Source organism: Pleurodeles waltl, chromosome 7, assembly GCF_031143425.1.
Source record: "Pleurodeles waltl isolate 20211129_DDA chromosome 7, aPleWal1.hap1.20221129, whole genome shotgun sequence".
NCBI lineage: Eukaryota > Metazoa > Chordata > Amphibia > Caudata > Salamandridae > Pleurodeles > Pleurodeles waltl.
In genome coordinates, this window is record NC_090446.1 from 77,647,417 (window position 1) to 77,664,440 (window position 17,024).

At 44.8% G+C, this 17,024-nt stretch overlaps 1 protein-coding gene across 5 annotated transcripts in view; it reads left to right on the top strand.

Moving 5' to 3' along the window:
• MFAP5 (microfibril associated protein 5) overlaps positions 1 to 17,024 on the top strand; it is a 137,611-nt gene that overhangs the window by 85,811 nt on the left and 34,776 nt on the right. For all 5 annotated transcript variants that reach the window (XM_069243000.1, XM_069243003.1, XM_069243001.1 and 2 more), the window contains 2 exons: positions 3,515 to 3,550; positions 16,030 to 16,062. In XM_069243000.1, coding sequence (XP_069099101.1) covers positions 3,515 to 3,550; positions 16,030 to 16,062 — 69 coding nt within the window. The remainder of the gene's footprint in view (positions 1 to 3,514; positions 3,551 to 16,029; positions 16,063 to 17,024) is intronic.

Genomic DNA, 17,024 nt, shown 5'->3' on the forward strand with positions numbered 1-17,024 from the left:
TGGTTAGCAGGAACCCAGTGCACTTTCAGTCTAATTTACACCAGATACCAGGCAAAAAGAGTGTGGCGGGGGGGTGCCCATGTCAAAAGAGACACTTTCCTACATCCTAACCCTTGGAGATACAGAATATCCTCTGTTGTCAATAACTCAGAAGGTGGGGAAAATCCAGTACATTCATGGGTTGGGACAATTGGGGACATTTTCCAGCCCATTCATAATGAGGGCCTTAATTGCACATGAACAACAACGCATCTGGCCAGTGTTTTAATGTATCATGTGGCTTGGTGTTTACACGTGCCTCAGTGCACCCAACGTCCAGTGAGGCAGGACCCTGATGCACTAGGATGTAAACTTGATGTGGCCAGGAACTCACCTTTCCAGTCAACTTGGTATCAAGTGTTTTGTTTTCTAAATCTGGATTTTAGGAATTAAGGGGATCATTACGACTCTGGCTGACGGCGGTAATTTGGGGAAAGGTACTGCCAACAGGCTGGCGGTACCTTTTCCCAAATTATGACATTGGTGGTTTGGCCAAACCGCCAATGTACCACTCCGTCCGCCAGGGTGGTAACAGCCGCCGGGCTGGAGACTTTGGTCTTACCTTTTTACAACCTGTGAAACCAGTGGTTGTAGACAATTAAGAGTAAATTTACGAGTGTAAAGTCACTACTAGTAACTTTTCACATTTATGTGAAGGTCACCACTACTTTGGTGAAGAACTTCCTAAAATAAAATGTATTAACAATTTATTATTTTTTTAGAACAATATTATAAATATTTTAATAATATACACCATAACATAACAAATTATTTATTAACTGCAAACGTATATAATAAAATGCTAAAGCAGGTTAACTAAGGAAATGTTTATTAATTATTTAATTTAAATATATGTATTTAATTTCTGAATAATATTTCCCAAAGAATAATAAAAAAACTTCCCACAGTGTAATTATACTTTTATATGAATTACATTTTGTTAAACGTTAAGTGCTAAATTCATCTAAATTATTTTTTGAATAAACATTTAAAGGTTTAACTTAATTTTAAAATGAGTTCAACACTAAATTCTAAAAAAAATTAAAAATGGTTTCATAATTTAGATTTATTTTAACATTAAACAACATATTTGCATAGAATCCCAAATAAAATGGATGTACTGATACTTTGGGCCCAGGGCTGCTTCTATCCACTCTACCAGTAACCCACCTTGCCCCTACATTCAATCTCTAAACATGATTTTTGGGGTGCAACTATTTCATGTATTAAATATGGAATGCATTACATATTTCATCTCCTTTCCTTATCTCATTAAAATGTATTAATCTGTCCCATAAGAATCAATATCTATATTTGACCTTGAATTCATCTATTCATGTCAGTTCAACAAGACAAGTGAAAGCCTTAAAATTACAATGATTTTTTTATCATAAAGTCTCTTCAGAAATGACTATAATATCTGTATCCTCAGATTCCTTGATTCTTTACATTAGAAGAGCTCAAACATCAAAGTCCGTAAGGCATAGACACAGAGGACCTGATTACCAGGTTGTAGGAAAGGGTACCACCATCGAACAGTATTGGATTCCAGGCCACCAGCTTGGCAGTCTGCCTGCTGAATTACGATGTTTGCAGGTTGCTGAATGGGAGATCACTGGAGTCCCGCCGACTCCGTCAGCCGTTCGCCGACCACCTTGACAGCAGCATGGGGAAAGCAGCTGTTAGAGGGAGATACAGACAAGGTTCCCGCCATCCAGATTACAAAGTGCCTTTCTGTCGAGCCGACTGTGGCAGGAAGACCGCCTATTTCGAGATAGTGGGATCAAAGAAAATGGGATGCAAGCTCCCCCATAAGTATGTTTCACACTTTTCTGCTATTGACTGGATTGGGCACATATGGTCTGGACTCCAGCAATCGAAAAGTACTTGTACAAGTTCGTTTTTTCACATGTATCATGCATATGTGTACATTTTACACTTATTTAGTCAAAACGTACCCACCTGCATCGACACATATGAAAATATATTTCTGAATTGCTGACCGCCTCCTGCACTGGTCCCTTACCTTCAGAAACAGCACCGCTGGGCCACCGGTGACACCCGAATGTGGCAGGAGAGAGGCCGCCGACTCCAAAGAGTACTTGGGACCAGTCCCGCAGTAAGACCACCAAACTCATAATCAGGCCCAGAGATCTTTGCCAGTGTTTTTTGTTGGTCCAGGGTTGTATGTTCATGAGGGTTCATGAGTTACAGCTACAATCTTCTTAATCAACTGTTGTTCCCGAAGCTACATTAAAATCTGCAAACATCCCAAAATTGAAACTTTGAAGCCCATGTTCAACTGAACTCCTCAAAGAGCAGGGACCCTCTACTACAGAATGTTGGAGAAGTTTTGCACCTCCTAATTATTATTGTAGCTGCTGTGCATTTTTTTCAAAACCCTTGAGGCCAAAATAGCCAAATGATTACATGTAGCACTTGTACTTCTAGACACCAAAATATAGAAATGAATGAATAGATTGTTCATATTAATCAGTTACCAGTTCCAGTCATGACTAATAATCAATATATAGTTAGGATAAGTCAGATGCTCCAATTCCCAAGAAAGCTACCACCTGCTTTACGAGTTTCCTTAGTTTTATTAGAGACACAAATGTGGTCCATTAACCCAGGAGAAGCTTGCTTATATTTTGATTCTCTGGTTTGTGTCAAAGTAACTTAGGGCCTCTTTACAAGTTTGGCGGTCCATGGACTGTCATGGTGGCTGTCAGAATGCCACAACTTTGACGGTTAGACCGCCGTAATACGAGTTTGGTGGTTGGACTGCCAAAAGACTGCCAGTGTTATGCCAACACTGCCATAATCAGTAGGGCGGGGACCGCGGCGTCTTATTGGAGATCCTAGCATTGGGACCGTCATGACTATTAGGACCTGCCAGACTGCCAAGCTTTTAACGGGTGAACACACCACCATTGGAAGCTTGGTGGTCAGGCAGGTAAGGGGCCCAAAACTGGGACCCCATGTGAGCCCTCCATAAAATATGGGGTTTGGGGGCACACTGTGTTCCTTACGCAGCGTGGTGCATGAGCACAGTCTGCCCATTGTTGCCGACAGGTATGGGAGCATGGGTGGCAGAGTCTCCATTCTACTGCCCTCTGCCTTCACCCACCAGTCGTGCCAGCCCCATGGGGAACTTGTAATCTGGCAGCCCTAGGACTGTCGGCCTGCCAAACTCGTAATGAGACCCTTAGTTTTCTCTTCATGTACACTCTTTTACTTTGCCTATATCCTGTAAATTATCACACATTATAGGTGTATTTGTGAAAAATAGTCTTGCAGAATGATAGAGGTAGATAGAGAGTGGGAAAGGAAGAAGTGAAGAACCTCATAGACATCTCTCTTTGGCTACATGAAGTCCTGTGACTCTGAACATGATATAGCTAGCAGGTCTATGTGTATATTTCATGTGCATAACTACATTTCGACAGCTAAAGAAACTTCTGCTTTTTTTCAGGCATCACACTTGCGGACACCACCAAAGAGCCACCAGGTACAGTATGATTTTAAGCGTTGGTAAATCATAATATAATTAACTAGGTGCTTAATTTTGTGAACAAAAATAAGTGCCAGGGTCCAGAGTTTTGCTCAGAAGCCAGCAGGTGGCGCTATTGAATGCAGGAATGCTGAATGGCAAGGCTGCGTGACCTTGACTCCACATTGTGCCTCTTCATCCACCACCAGACTCTACCTACTCCTGTATCTCACTCTTAGACGTTCTTTTTCATCCTGGCTTTCTCCTTTTATCACGTTTTTACACCATTTTCCCTCATTGGCTTCCTTCTTCTTCCCCTGTGTGTTTTTCTCTCTTGCCCCAGACCACCGGCTTCAACTAAGCAATGGCGTAACTTTAACAACCAAGAGATTAGCAGAAGTCTGGTTGTTATTGCCAGGAGGCTTGGACTCACCACACACGTGACACCGGAAGCCGCCAGGAGGCTAGAGGGGCAGAGGGGCAGAAGTTACGAAGCAGCCAGAGTGTCTAGAGACGTCAACAGCAATGGACCTGCTTTGGACTCTGTGACACTGACTGCCACATTTTACTGCTCTGTCCTCTCCTACTAAATTAACTTCTGCCCCCCCCCCCCCAGCTACCTGTATATTCATCCCATTTTTAGGCATTTCTCCAACAGCGTAGTGTTGACTGACTTTAGGACAATGCTTCAGGGTTGGTTAACAGGGTGACATCCAGTCCCATGGGAGGTTCTTCAGGGTGAAAGGGAGAGTCATTCTCATGTGTTTTGTTTGGACTGTCAGAGCAACTTCTCCTTGTTTGTCTGACGTGTATTAATCGCATGGCTGTCAGTTCAGCTTGTCGTGGCGGAGGGGGAGGTTGGTGGAATTCATCCCATTTCAACATGAACATCAGTCACCTGATGCCAACTTTCCACATTTGTCTTGGAGCTTCAGGACGCATTGCCATTTCATGAGCGACGTCCCAGGTGACATTTACATATTTTAAGATGCTGCTGACAGACAGGGTGACTCTCAGAAGGTTGACAGTGGGAGTATGTTGATCACTACTATGACACTCCAAGGAACTCTAGGACACCCCAGTGTCTCTCCTTTCTGGTCAAAAGATACAATTTAAGAGGAGGGATATTTTTGATACCTCTCTGCAGGTGTCTGATCCAGAGGCTAATCCAGAATCCCCACATAAACCTCTCTCTGGGTGTGTGCTCCATTCACTAATACAGAATCCCCACATAAACCTCTCTCTGGGTGTGTGCTCCAGTCACTAATACAGAATCCGCACATAAACCTCAGAATCCGCACATAAACCTCTCTCTGGGTGTGTGTTCCATTCACTAATACAGAATCCACACATAAACCTCTCTCGGGGTGTGTGCTCCATTCACTAATACAGAATCCGCACATAAACCTCTCTCTGGGTGTGTGCTCCATTCACTAATACAGAATCCGCACATAAACCTCTCTCTGGGTGTGTGCTCCATTCACCAATACAGAATCCCCACATAAACCTCTCTCTGGGTGTGTGCTCCATTCACTAATACAGAATCCGCACATACACCTCTCTCTGGGTGTGTGCTTCATTCACTAATACAGAATCCCCACATAAACCTCTCTCTGGGTGTGTGCTCCATTCACTAATACACAATCCGCACATAAACCTCTCTCGGGGTGTGTGCTCCATTCACTAATACAGAATTTGCATATGAACCTCTATGCGGGTGTGTGCTCCAGTGGCCTGTACATAATCTGCATATGAATAACTCTGCAGGTGGATGCTCTATTCACAAGTACTGAATCTGCATATGAACCTCTTTGCAGGTGCGTGCTACATTCACTAGTACGGAATCTGCATATGAACCTCTCTGCAGGTTGTGCTCCATTCACTAGTACAAAATTAGCATATGAACCTTTCTGCAGGTTTGTACTCCATTCACTGGTACATAACCTGCATATGAACCTCACTGCTGGTGTGTGCAGCGGTGGCTAGTACAGAACCTGTTCCTCTCTGCTGGTGTTTGCTCCATTCACTAGTACTGAGGCCCATATTTATACTTCTTGACGCAAAACTGCGCTAACGCAGTTTAGCGCCAAAAAAATTAGCGCCGGCTAACGCCATTCTGAAGCGCCATGCGGGCGCCGTATTTATTGAATGGCGTTAGCCGGCGTTAGCCGACCGGCGCTGCCTGGTGTGCGTGAAAAAAAAACACGTACACCAGGCAGCGCCGGCGTAGGGAAAAATGGCGTTTGGGCGTCCAAAAATGGGGCAAGTCAGGCGGAGGCAAAAAAAAACGTCTTAACCCGATTTGCGCCATTTTTTTGGGGCGCCCAGACGCCATTAACATGACTCCTGTCTTAGCAAAGACAGGAGTCATGCCCCCTTGCCCAATGGCCATGCCGAGGGGACTTCTGTCCCCTGGGCATGGTCATTGGGCATGGTGGCATGTAGGGGGGCACAAATCAGGCCCCCCTATGCCAAAAAATTTTTTAAAAAAAATACTTACCACAACTTACCTTTTCTTCCCTGGGGTGGGTCCCTCCATCCTTGGGTGTCCTCCTGGGGTGGGCAAGGGTGGCAGGGGGTGTCCCTGGGGGCTTGGGAGGGCACCTCTGGGCTCATTCTGAGCCCACAGGTCCCTTAACGCCTGCCCTGACCCAGGCGCTAAAATCTGGCGCAAATGCGGGTTTTTTAGTCCCGCCCACTCCCGGGCGTCATTTTTGCCCGGGAGTATAAATCCGACGCAATAGCATCGGAGTCATTTTTTTAGAAGGGAACGCCTACCTTGCATATCATTAACGCAAGGAAGGTGTTCACGCAAAAAAATGACGCTAACTCCATGAACTTTGGCGCTAGACGCGTCTAACGCCAAAGTATAAATATGGAGTTAGTTTTGCGTCAAATTTGCGTAAAAAAAAACGACGCAAATTCGGCGCAAACGGAGTATAAATATGCCCCTGAATCTGCATGTGAACCTCTCTGCAGGTGTATGCTCCATTCACTAATACAAATTCTGTATATGAAGCTCTCTGCTGGTGTGTGCTCCAGTGGCTAATACAGAACCTGCACCTCTCTGCAGGTGATTGCTCCATTCACTAGTACTCCATCTGCAAATGAGCCTCTCTACAGATGTGTGCTCCATTCACTAGTGCATAATCTGCATAGGACCTCTCTGCAGGGATGTGCTCCAGTGGCTAGTACAGAATCTGTGTATTAACCCATCTGCTGGTGTGTGCACCATTTTCTAGTACAGAATCTACATGTGACCTCTCTGGTGGGGTGTGCAGCAGTGCGTAGGACAAAACCTGCACCTCTGCGCAGGTGTGTGCTCCATTCACTAGTACAGAATCTGCATGTGACCTCTCTGCAGGTGTGTGCTCCATTCACTAGTACAGAATCTGCATGTGACCTCTCTGCAGGAGTGTGCTCCATTCACTAGTACTGAATCTGCATGAGGCCTCTCTGCAGGAGTGTACTCCATTCACTAGTACAGAATCATCATGTGACCTCTCTGGTGGGGTGTGCAGCAGTGCGTAGGACAGAACCTGCACTTCTCTAAAGGAGTGTGCTCCATTCACTAGTACGGAATCTGTATGTGACTTCTCTGCAGGAGTGTGCTCCATTCACTAGTACAGAATCTGCATGTGACTTCACTGCAGGAGTGTGCTCCATTCACTAGTACTGAATCTGCATGAGACCTCTCTGCAGGAGTGTGCTCCATTCACTGGTACTAAGTCTTCATGTGACCTAACTGCAGGAGTGTGCTCCATTCACTAGTACGGAGTCTGTATGTGACTTCTCTGCAGGAGTGTGCTCCATTCTCTAGTACAGAATCTGCATGTGACCTCACTGCAGGAGTGTGCTCCATTCACTAGTACTGAATCTGCATGTGACCTCTCAGCAGGAGTGTGCTCCATTCACTAGTACAGAAGCTGCATGTGACGTCTCTGCAGGAGAGTGCTCCATTCACTGGTACTGAATCTGCATGTGACGTCTCTGCAGGAGTGTGCTCCATTCACTGTTACTGAATCTGCATGAGACCTTTCTGCAGGAGTGTACTCCATTCACTAGTACAGAAGCTGCATGTGACGTCTCTGCAGGAGAGTGCTCCATTCACTGGTACTGAATCTGCATGAGACCTCTCTGCAGGAGTGTGCTCCATTCACTAGTACTGAATCTGCGTATGAATCTCTTTCTTTGTGTGTCAATTGGATTACGGTTATAAAGGTGGATTGTACAATAGATAGCATTAAATGCTGCAGACGCTGAGACAAAGTCTTCTCATTCAGTTTCCTGAAAATCAGTATGAAAGCTGAGAGCAGTGAGCTAAATTGTGTCACTTCCTAAAGTGGCCTGATAGTTTCCTGTTGGAATTTGTGTGAGGCACCTGCAGTGTTAGGAATCTTGAGACGTATTTACTATTATGTCATGCACACAAGTGCAGTAATTTAAGGACTGTGCTATATCTACAAAGATATAGCCCTGCTGCTCTCTTCCCAACTACTGGAACGAAACAAAAACATGTGTGAGTCTAGCATGGGTTTTGAACTGGCAGGTTAGCCTCCATTACAAAACACAATGCTTAGACTGACTCAATCCTTTATCACATTGTGTGTGTGTTGTAGAGTTTAGCACATTTGCATATTGGGGACAATTTGGAGAAAATAAAATTTTTCTCCTATTTTTCATCTGCCTCAAGAAGGCATATTTTTGGTGCAAAGCTCTTTTTACAAATGTTGGTTTATAGGGCTTGCTTAACAAAACATAGGTAGCATGAGAATGCACACATAGCACGTGCAGAGCAACTACTTTATGCAAAGTAGCTCAACATTTAGGCAATTTTCCAGCACAAAACAAGATTCACCCTGGAAAGTAAATCTCCAATAGACACTTTGGGCCTGATTATGAGGCTGGCAGTCTTCAGACTGCCAACCTCGTGGTGGTGGTCAGGACGACCGCTGCTGTGGCGGTCCTACTGCCACATTAAGACCCTGGCGGTCAGACAGCCAGGGTTCTGCCAGCGCTGCCAGGATCCATGATCCCGATAGCCAGGCGGTGGTGGAGATCGTAATCCGGCCGGGCAGCACTGCCCTGCAGATCACAAATTTGTTCTCCCCTAGACTTTTTATGGCAGTTTCACTGCCATGAAAATGCTGGCAGAGAACAACTGCAGGGGGAAGCAGGGGGGGCCTGCACTGCTCCTGCCCAGCACCATTGCAATGCAGCCAGTGAACATTGCGAGGGTTCTGGTGCATCCTGCGGGCTACAGTATTGCTGCCGGCTTGATTGCGAGCCGGAAACAATGCTGTAGCCTGTTGCCTGCTATGCCGGCAGGCGAAATCAAGGTTTCCACCCGCCGACCTATTGGGAAACTCCTAATAGGTCTGGCGGGGTGGTCGCCACAAAGGCGGCAGCCACCATGTCGGGAGTTTGGCAGACGGGCTTTCCCATCCGCCAGACTCGTAATTAGGGCCTTTGTGTTGGTTCATATCACTTTTGGTGACTTTGAAGCAGCGTAAACAGTTGATAAATCTAGCCTGTCATTTCCTTGCATGTGAGTTACATACAATGCAATTTCTTGCCATGTCAGACATACATGTTCACATTAGACAATCCATTGGTGACTTTGAAACTGTCACTGTGTGTGTTTTTTGTTGCTGATTAGCAGGTCTGTTCAATATTTAGCATTTTTCACACAGTTATGCTGTTTTAGCTCATCCTAAATAGAATGCAGACAAGAACAATCTTCTTTTTTATCGTTTCCAAATAATTTAGAGGTGGCCTAGCAATGACATTTGTTATTCCAAGGCGTCTTGATGTCTCCTTAATGTCATAATCACCTCTAGGAGGCCAAACATTACCCTCTTTGCTACACACAGCAAAATCGAAAGCTGCAGAAACCTTCCTAGTGGCTGAACACTGCTGTGGTAATCAAATGTTACAAAAGGGCACTTTTACTCAGTCTAACATCACCTGTTAACTAAGTTGCAGGTTAATAACTACCTTGTTCATTCTGCTCATATTATGTGATAGAGTTAAACCAATTTAATCATTAATATAATTGCTTGCAATCTGCCTAGATCATCATAATTTGGACCAAGTGAGTTTTTGATTTCTTTGGTGTGTAAGGCCATGATCTCTCCCCAGAAACCTTTTAAGGTCTTTGCTCTTCACAATACTTCATTTAGGTCTGGCCCAGAGACAGCTTTAGCTAACCTCATCTTTTGCAAAATGCGTATATTACACTGGTGGCTTTCGAGCTAGTGTAGTCATTAGTTAGGTCAGACTTTCCATAGGAAATGCATGCTTTCTTTTATTAATAACTTTGGCACAGTTTGATAAGTCTACCAAAACTTTAAAAAAAACGTTGATCCACTTTGGCTTCTTCATTGAAAGTTTTGAGCTGATCCATCAAGCGGGGGCAAGGGAAGTGGGGGAGGGGAGGTTTCCAAAGTGTGATTTCCCATTTTAATTCAATAAGACAGTTTGGTATCTGATACAGAGAAAGCAAAATTACAACAAATGTGCCATAAAATTAGAACTTTACTCAAAAAGCGTGCATTTTGATTTGGTGTAAAGCCGTTCACCCGTTTTTGAGGGATTAGTGATTAAGAAGGGGTTTGTGTTGGGCATGAAAGGTTTAAATCCCAGCAGGTAGGCCACAGAGCCAAGGTGAGGTTGGGCATAGGGTCAACCTCGAATATGATGAAAAAAAACTCATAAATTCACTTGAACAAAACAAAGACTAAAGTGTCTATATTAGGGTTTGGCCATAAGTTCTTCACAGGCGTATTCTCAACTTAGAACATGATCAAGAATTCACAAAAAATCATTTAAACAAAAAGGTTAAATGGATTTTATAGTTAGGTATGGTAATAACATATTCAAATTTGTTTAAAAAAACGGAAATTCACAGAAAAAAACACAAAGGTGTAAAATGCTGTTATAGTTAGGCGCTGATGAGAACTAATGTGTAAAACATGACAAACCAATGAAATTCACTAGTTAAAGTTTAGCTTGGATGATGTAATCAGTGAAGTCATAAATGATGTCATACCACATGTTGTGAGTGATGTCATATGCGAAGTCATAAGCAGTGCACGGCGTGGGCACTAGTTATAGTTAGCGTTGGTGAATTTCTATGTTTTTTTTAATTTAAAACCTTAATGTTGTCACTGACAAATTCACTTGAATATAACGTTACATTAACCATTGTTTTTTCAGTGAATTTATATATATATATATATATATATATATATATATATATATATATATATATATATATATATTGCCTAGTGTTGCTCGCCACTAGCTAGTTATAGTTAGGACCTAGTATCTGAAGTAAAAGCATTTTTTATTTTACTAATAACTTTGGCGCCGATTGATGAATCTTCACAAAATTTAAAAAAAAACGTATACTTTGCTAAGGTCAGCCTCTTTCGTGAAAGTTTCCAGGTGATCTGTGAAGCGCAGGAGGAGAAAAAGGGGGGGCTCCAAAACGCGTTTTCCCCATTCTTTTTCCCATAGGACCTTGAGACACGCCTACAGCCCGAACCACTGAATGGAATTACACCAAATTTGGCATGAAGGTAAACAAGTATCCTGACCCCATAGGACACATAGAGGGGTCAATGCTGTAGCTTGTTAACTGAGGTTTCCGCCCGCTGACCTAGCAGGAAACTCTTAATAGCTCTGGCGGGGTGATTTCCACGAAGGCAGTGGAGATCCTGTCGGAGTTTTGCGAACAGGCTATCCTGTCTGCTAGTCTCTTAATAAGGACTGAGGTGTTTTGATTTGCGGGCTACTGGAGCCCTGCTCAGACCACTATGTTTACAGCCTCAGATTACTGGTAACCTGAGTGCAGCAATATATAAATATATCTATATCTATCTCTCTCTCTCTCTCTCTATATATATATATATATATATATATATATATATATATATATATATATATACCGAACATAGCGGCAGTTGCCATTAGATAGTTATGGTTAGGACCTACTTTCTATTTCTGTAGAAAAACAATTTTTATACTTGTGTATATCTTCCCAAAAACAATTTGTCATTCACGTGGACTGCTGTCTGGAAAGTTTCGGGGTGATCCGTCAAGAGGGGGCCGAGAAAAAGGGGGGATACTAAAAGACTTTTTCCCCATTCATTTTCCCATAGGAGTTTGAACAGTGATAGTGCAGAAACCACTGAACGGAAATACACCAAATTTGGCAGAAAACTAGAGCCTGGTCCAGTTAGCAACATTTTTGTGATTTGGAGTAAATCCGTTCAGTAGTTTTAGAGAAAATGAAGGTAATCCAAATTTGTATGTATAGGGACTCAAAGACTTTGTGAGCCCTCAGTATCTTGTGCTGAGATCCGATTGGCTTCCAACACTTCAACAAGGAAGTGCTTGCATTTATGTTGGGACTCCACTAAAGCTGTGTCTCAGAACAAAACAGGCAAAAAAGCAAAAGGGGACAGGGTAGGGACATCCTGGCCCCTTACCTTTGGTGCTGGGGTCTCCTCTGGAGGGACCCCTCCAGAGCTAAAAAGCATTTTTTTTAATTTATGTGCCACGATTCATGATGGATCCCATGAAAAAAAAAAAAAAAGACAAATGTGGGCTCCTGCGCATGATAAACCTGAAGCCCCTGGGTGGGCCAAGTCCCGGTGGCATTCTCATTTTATTGCAGAGGGGGCATGCTGGCCCTTCCGCTGCCTCCACCGGGGACCTTCACTGCCCCAGGGCAAAACAAAATCTGTGTGCGGGGAGCCACCAGGGACCCCTGCAGCCCTGGTAGCTGCCACCTCCCTGAGGCTCTAAAGAATTGTAATGGAGGGATGACTGCTCCCCCCTCACAGCTCCGGGGACCGTCACCTCCCCGGGTTTAAATCAAATTTAATGTGGAGGTGGCAACATGGCCCCCCACTTCTGCAGAGACCACCACCTCCTGAGGGCTTTAAACTAATTTGAGGTGGGGGGCTGCACAGACCCTCTGCTGCCCTGGGGACCCCCACCTACCCAGGGCTTTAAATTAATTTGATGCAAGGGGGCCACCCAGCCCACTGGGCCCCCAGGGGGACCTGCTACCTCACTGGGCCTTTAAGGAATTGTAACAGGGGGCCACCAGGCCCACACCCCACAGCCCCAGGGATGCCACCTCCTTGGGGCTTAAATCAAATTTAAATCAAATTTAATGCAGGAGTGCCACATATCCCCCCGGGGACCACTACCTCCCTGGGGCTATAACAAAAAAGTGAAGTGAGTCTTTTTCTGACCTCTGCAGCCCCGGGGACCGCCACGTCCCCAGGGCTATGCTAGTTGGAGGAGGCCAAGAGGCCCCATCTTGTGGAGCCGCTGACGGCCCTGGGGACCGGTAGCCCCCAGGGCCAGCTCGTGCTATGTCTAGGGGTGCTCACCCCTGGGACATAGTTGTTTGCTTTAGCTGTGTGTAAAACAAACAAAGTCTGCTTTCTACAAGAGAGAGCTGTCAAACATCTCTACCTTGCAGAAAGCAGAGTTTTCATCTGGTTCCCTGCATGCAAATATGCAAGCAAGGAGCTGCTATTTAAAGCTGTTCAATGCTTGTGGGAGCAATACTGGCTCCCACAGGACGTGGGGAGCCAGCTAGGACCGACTGGGCCTTGAGGCTCCCCTGCGGTCCTCTCATGCTCTCTCTCTTCCATCCCATGGTGGGATGGAAGAGAGAGAGAGAGAGATGGTAATTGAAATGGTCTCGCCATGCAATGAGTACACTACGCAGTCACCTCTGGCATAATGGTTAAGGTCACAGACCCACATGCTGAAAGTTGAGGGTTCTAGTCAGGTGTGTCTCTTGTCATTTCTCTACTTTAATTTCTTTAAAAATTTAATTTTCATACTTCAAGATGATCTCAATCAAATACATTTTTCTTTTCATTTTGTCCAGAAATACCTCATTCTAAGTATATCGTTAACCAAAGCCTAAAAAACTCTCTACTCTCTCCCTTTCTCTCTCTTTTTCTCTCTCTCTCAGTTTCTCTATTTCAATCTCTTTCTCCCACTCACACACCCACTCAGACCCTCACTCACCCGCTTACAGACCTACTCATACCATTGTGCACCCACGCAGCCCCATTCACACCCTCACACACCCGCTCAACTACCCACTCAGACACTCATGCACCCACTCATAGACCTAGTCAGACTCTCACACACCCAGTCACGGACCCACTGAAACCCTCACGCACCCACTCACAGACTCACACAGACACTAACGCACCCACTAAAACACTGATGTACCCACTCTCACACCCAGTCATTCACGCACATACTCACAGACCCACTGGAACCCTCATGCACCCACTCACAGACTCACACAGACACTGATGGACCCACTAAGAAACTGATACACTCACTCTCACACTCAGACACTCTCACGGCCACTGTCAAACTCAGATAACCTTCTCACAAGTATTCCCAAACCCAGAGAAACAAACCGCTGCCAACTCCCACACCGCACAGCCAAATTGCATAGGGTTGGGTGGTTAGGTGGTTGGCTACAGGTGATGGTTGGATTAACGTATAGTAATAAAAGTTACTTTACTTTAGAAACCCATAGAAATTCACTGAAAAACCAAAGGTTACAAGGACGTTATAGTTAGACTCACATTTTAAATGTACGAAACTATAGAAATTCACCTGTTATAGTTAGAGTTATCTCAAGTAACTATTACTCGTGCCCTTAGGTAAATAAAACTCCCACCCTCGCCATGCACTGCTACCCCGCAAATTACCACACTCATGACATCTTTGATAACATCACTGATAATATCAATGGTGAGGGCACAAGTTATAGTTACCTTAGGGCATTTATGGCGATTCGCTGTGGATCTGATGAATATAATTTTTAAAAAATGGAGCGTGGGCTCCCATGCTTTGTTTTTTTTAGCCCACGGGTGGGCCAAGTCCCGGGGGCATTTGTTTTTGGAGAAGCCCCGGGGATCACCACCTCCCCAGATAAATCAACCTGGCGTGGTGGAGGCCCTTCAGCCTCCCCCGCTCCCTGGGGACGACAACGTCTGGGGCAAAAATGTATTGTAACCTGGGGAAGGCCCGATGGCCTTCCCCACAGCCCCCGGGACCACCACCTCCCCGGAGCTTCATGTTATTGATTTGCGGGGGGCTGAGTGACCCGCTGCAGCCCCAGGGATCACTACCTCTCTGGGGTAATTGTGCTCTTGTGTGAAGGGGGGCACGGCCCCCATGCAGCCCCGGGGATCACCACCTCCACGGGGCATTTGTGCTGTTGTTCTCGTGGGCCGCACAGCCCCCTGTGCATCAGGGATCACCACCTTTTTAGGGCAAAAATATTTTTAGGCATGGGGGAGACCCGTGGCCTCCCCCCTCTGCCCCCAGGACTGCCACCTCACTGGGCTTCTATTAGTTAAGAAGTGGGGGGGTCATCCATCACCCCACACTGCAGCAGGGATCGCCAACTCCCCATAGCTATATAACATAAATAGGTGGGGTTGCCCAGCCCCTCTTCCCCACCCTGGGAACCACCACCTCATCTGGGCTTAATTAGTATTTAGTGCAGGGACCTTGTGACATTTCCAATCACGGCTACAATATCCCCAGTGGCTTCACATTCACCCTTGACATAACATATAAACGACACCTTGAGCTCCCATAATCCCTCTAAATAAGGGCCTTAACTTTATTTTTGTGAGTCCATTGTGAACATATACCCTCATGATTTCCAGCTTTGTCTCATTCGTATAAAGCAGCATCCATCTTGTGCCAGAAACTCCTTTTCAGAATTACAAGATGGATCCTTTCCCAAACTGACCGAGATGCATCTGTGTATACCCGTCCCATTGCCAGTCCCAGGCAGAGGGATCTGCTTTATGATAACTTCACCAAGTCTTCCCCAGAATATTGAACTCATTCAAAGAGCAACTGGATAGCCTGCATATGTAACTGCATAAGGAGATGATAGGGTCTTCCTTGTAGTCCGAGCTACAATTTGCAAGAGGTCCTAGCCTTGGGACTTTTGCTTACATGGTGAGACATCCTTAGGAGCTTGACAGTGTCCCACCCCTTTGATGAGAAGCTTCAGTACACGAGGAGTCGTCATTAAGCAATGGCACTACTGTAAATGTCCCAGTTCTTAGTATCGACCTTGTGGCTCTACCCTACCTCATCTTTTCACATTTGGAGGCATAAAATATAAAGCAATTGTTTGGTGTGGTTTATTTCTGATGACTACTTTTCATATAGACTTGAGAATGTGTTTTTTGTTACATAAGATCATTGTATTTTTACAGTCTTTAGTGGAGTTTATGGTCATGACTCAAGAGAAAAGAATAAAGCTCAAGTTCATGCATTTTGGGTCGCGGGTTGTTCTTCATGCTTTGCTCACTATTGGTCACAACACACATGACAAAACACAGTATTGGTGGTGCTTCTGGTGGTGTTATATTCCCTAGTTTTTACCAGATTGTTGTCTGATTTGTGTCTTCCAGCACCCAATGTCAGCTTACCATCAGATGAAGCAGGTAAGGAATTGTCAAGTCATACATAGCTGTGTTAGAGAACAGCTCTACAAGGAACTTTTGGAGGTTCTGCTAGGGGCAGTTGCCAAACAGCAGCCAGTGTATTGGGTGCTGCCCTGCGGGCCTCTTTCCAAGAAAAGCAGCTGGCATCTTAACAGAAGTCCCTTTGTTATGACATTGGAGTTAAAGATGGATCTGCCTGTGAATTCATGCATTACCTAATGTTTTTGTTTCTTTTCTCTATCAACCTCCCTGCTGGTCTTCCCTCCTCTGGTTTACTCTAAGGTCTGCTATGCGATATTTTGTTTGAAAATCACAGGGATTAAAATAGGTCAGCCAGGCAATCATGAAACACCTACCAACACATGGACCAACATGAACCTTGGCGAGTAGATTACAGATTCTGATTTCTGATGTAGCATATACTGTAACCCTCAGAATATTTCCCTTATATGGCACATGGGACTCAGGTGCAGAAGACACCATGTAAGCATCCTTAAAGCTCACAGAGTACCCTTTGACATAAACTATGACCTTGATGCGCAAATCTAGAATCAAAGTCCCCCTAGTGGCATCAGATTAATTCCTTGACACACAAACACACGATTTATGAGCACACCGCATACCTTCAAAATGACCCTTTTGGCATTACTTTTATTTAAGGCTTATTTGAGGTAAATTTGGAAGAGATGCGATCGTTTTTCCATCATCTGTTTAGAAGAAGACTCCACATCCTGCTTTCCAAATTGGAGTAGGTCCTTAAAAACAGCATGCATGAGGTGCCTGGAGTCCTTTCTTCAAAATTACAGAAATAATGTTTGGCAGATGGGCTGTTGTAGCCAATGGGTGCAGCTGAGCATATCAGCCCTAGGCAGAGGGAACCTTCTTGGGATATCTGTACCAACCCCTTCCCTTGTACTAAGCAATTGCACAAGAACAAAGTGGGAAACCTCCCCCACTGGATG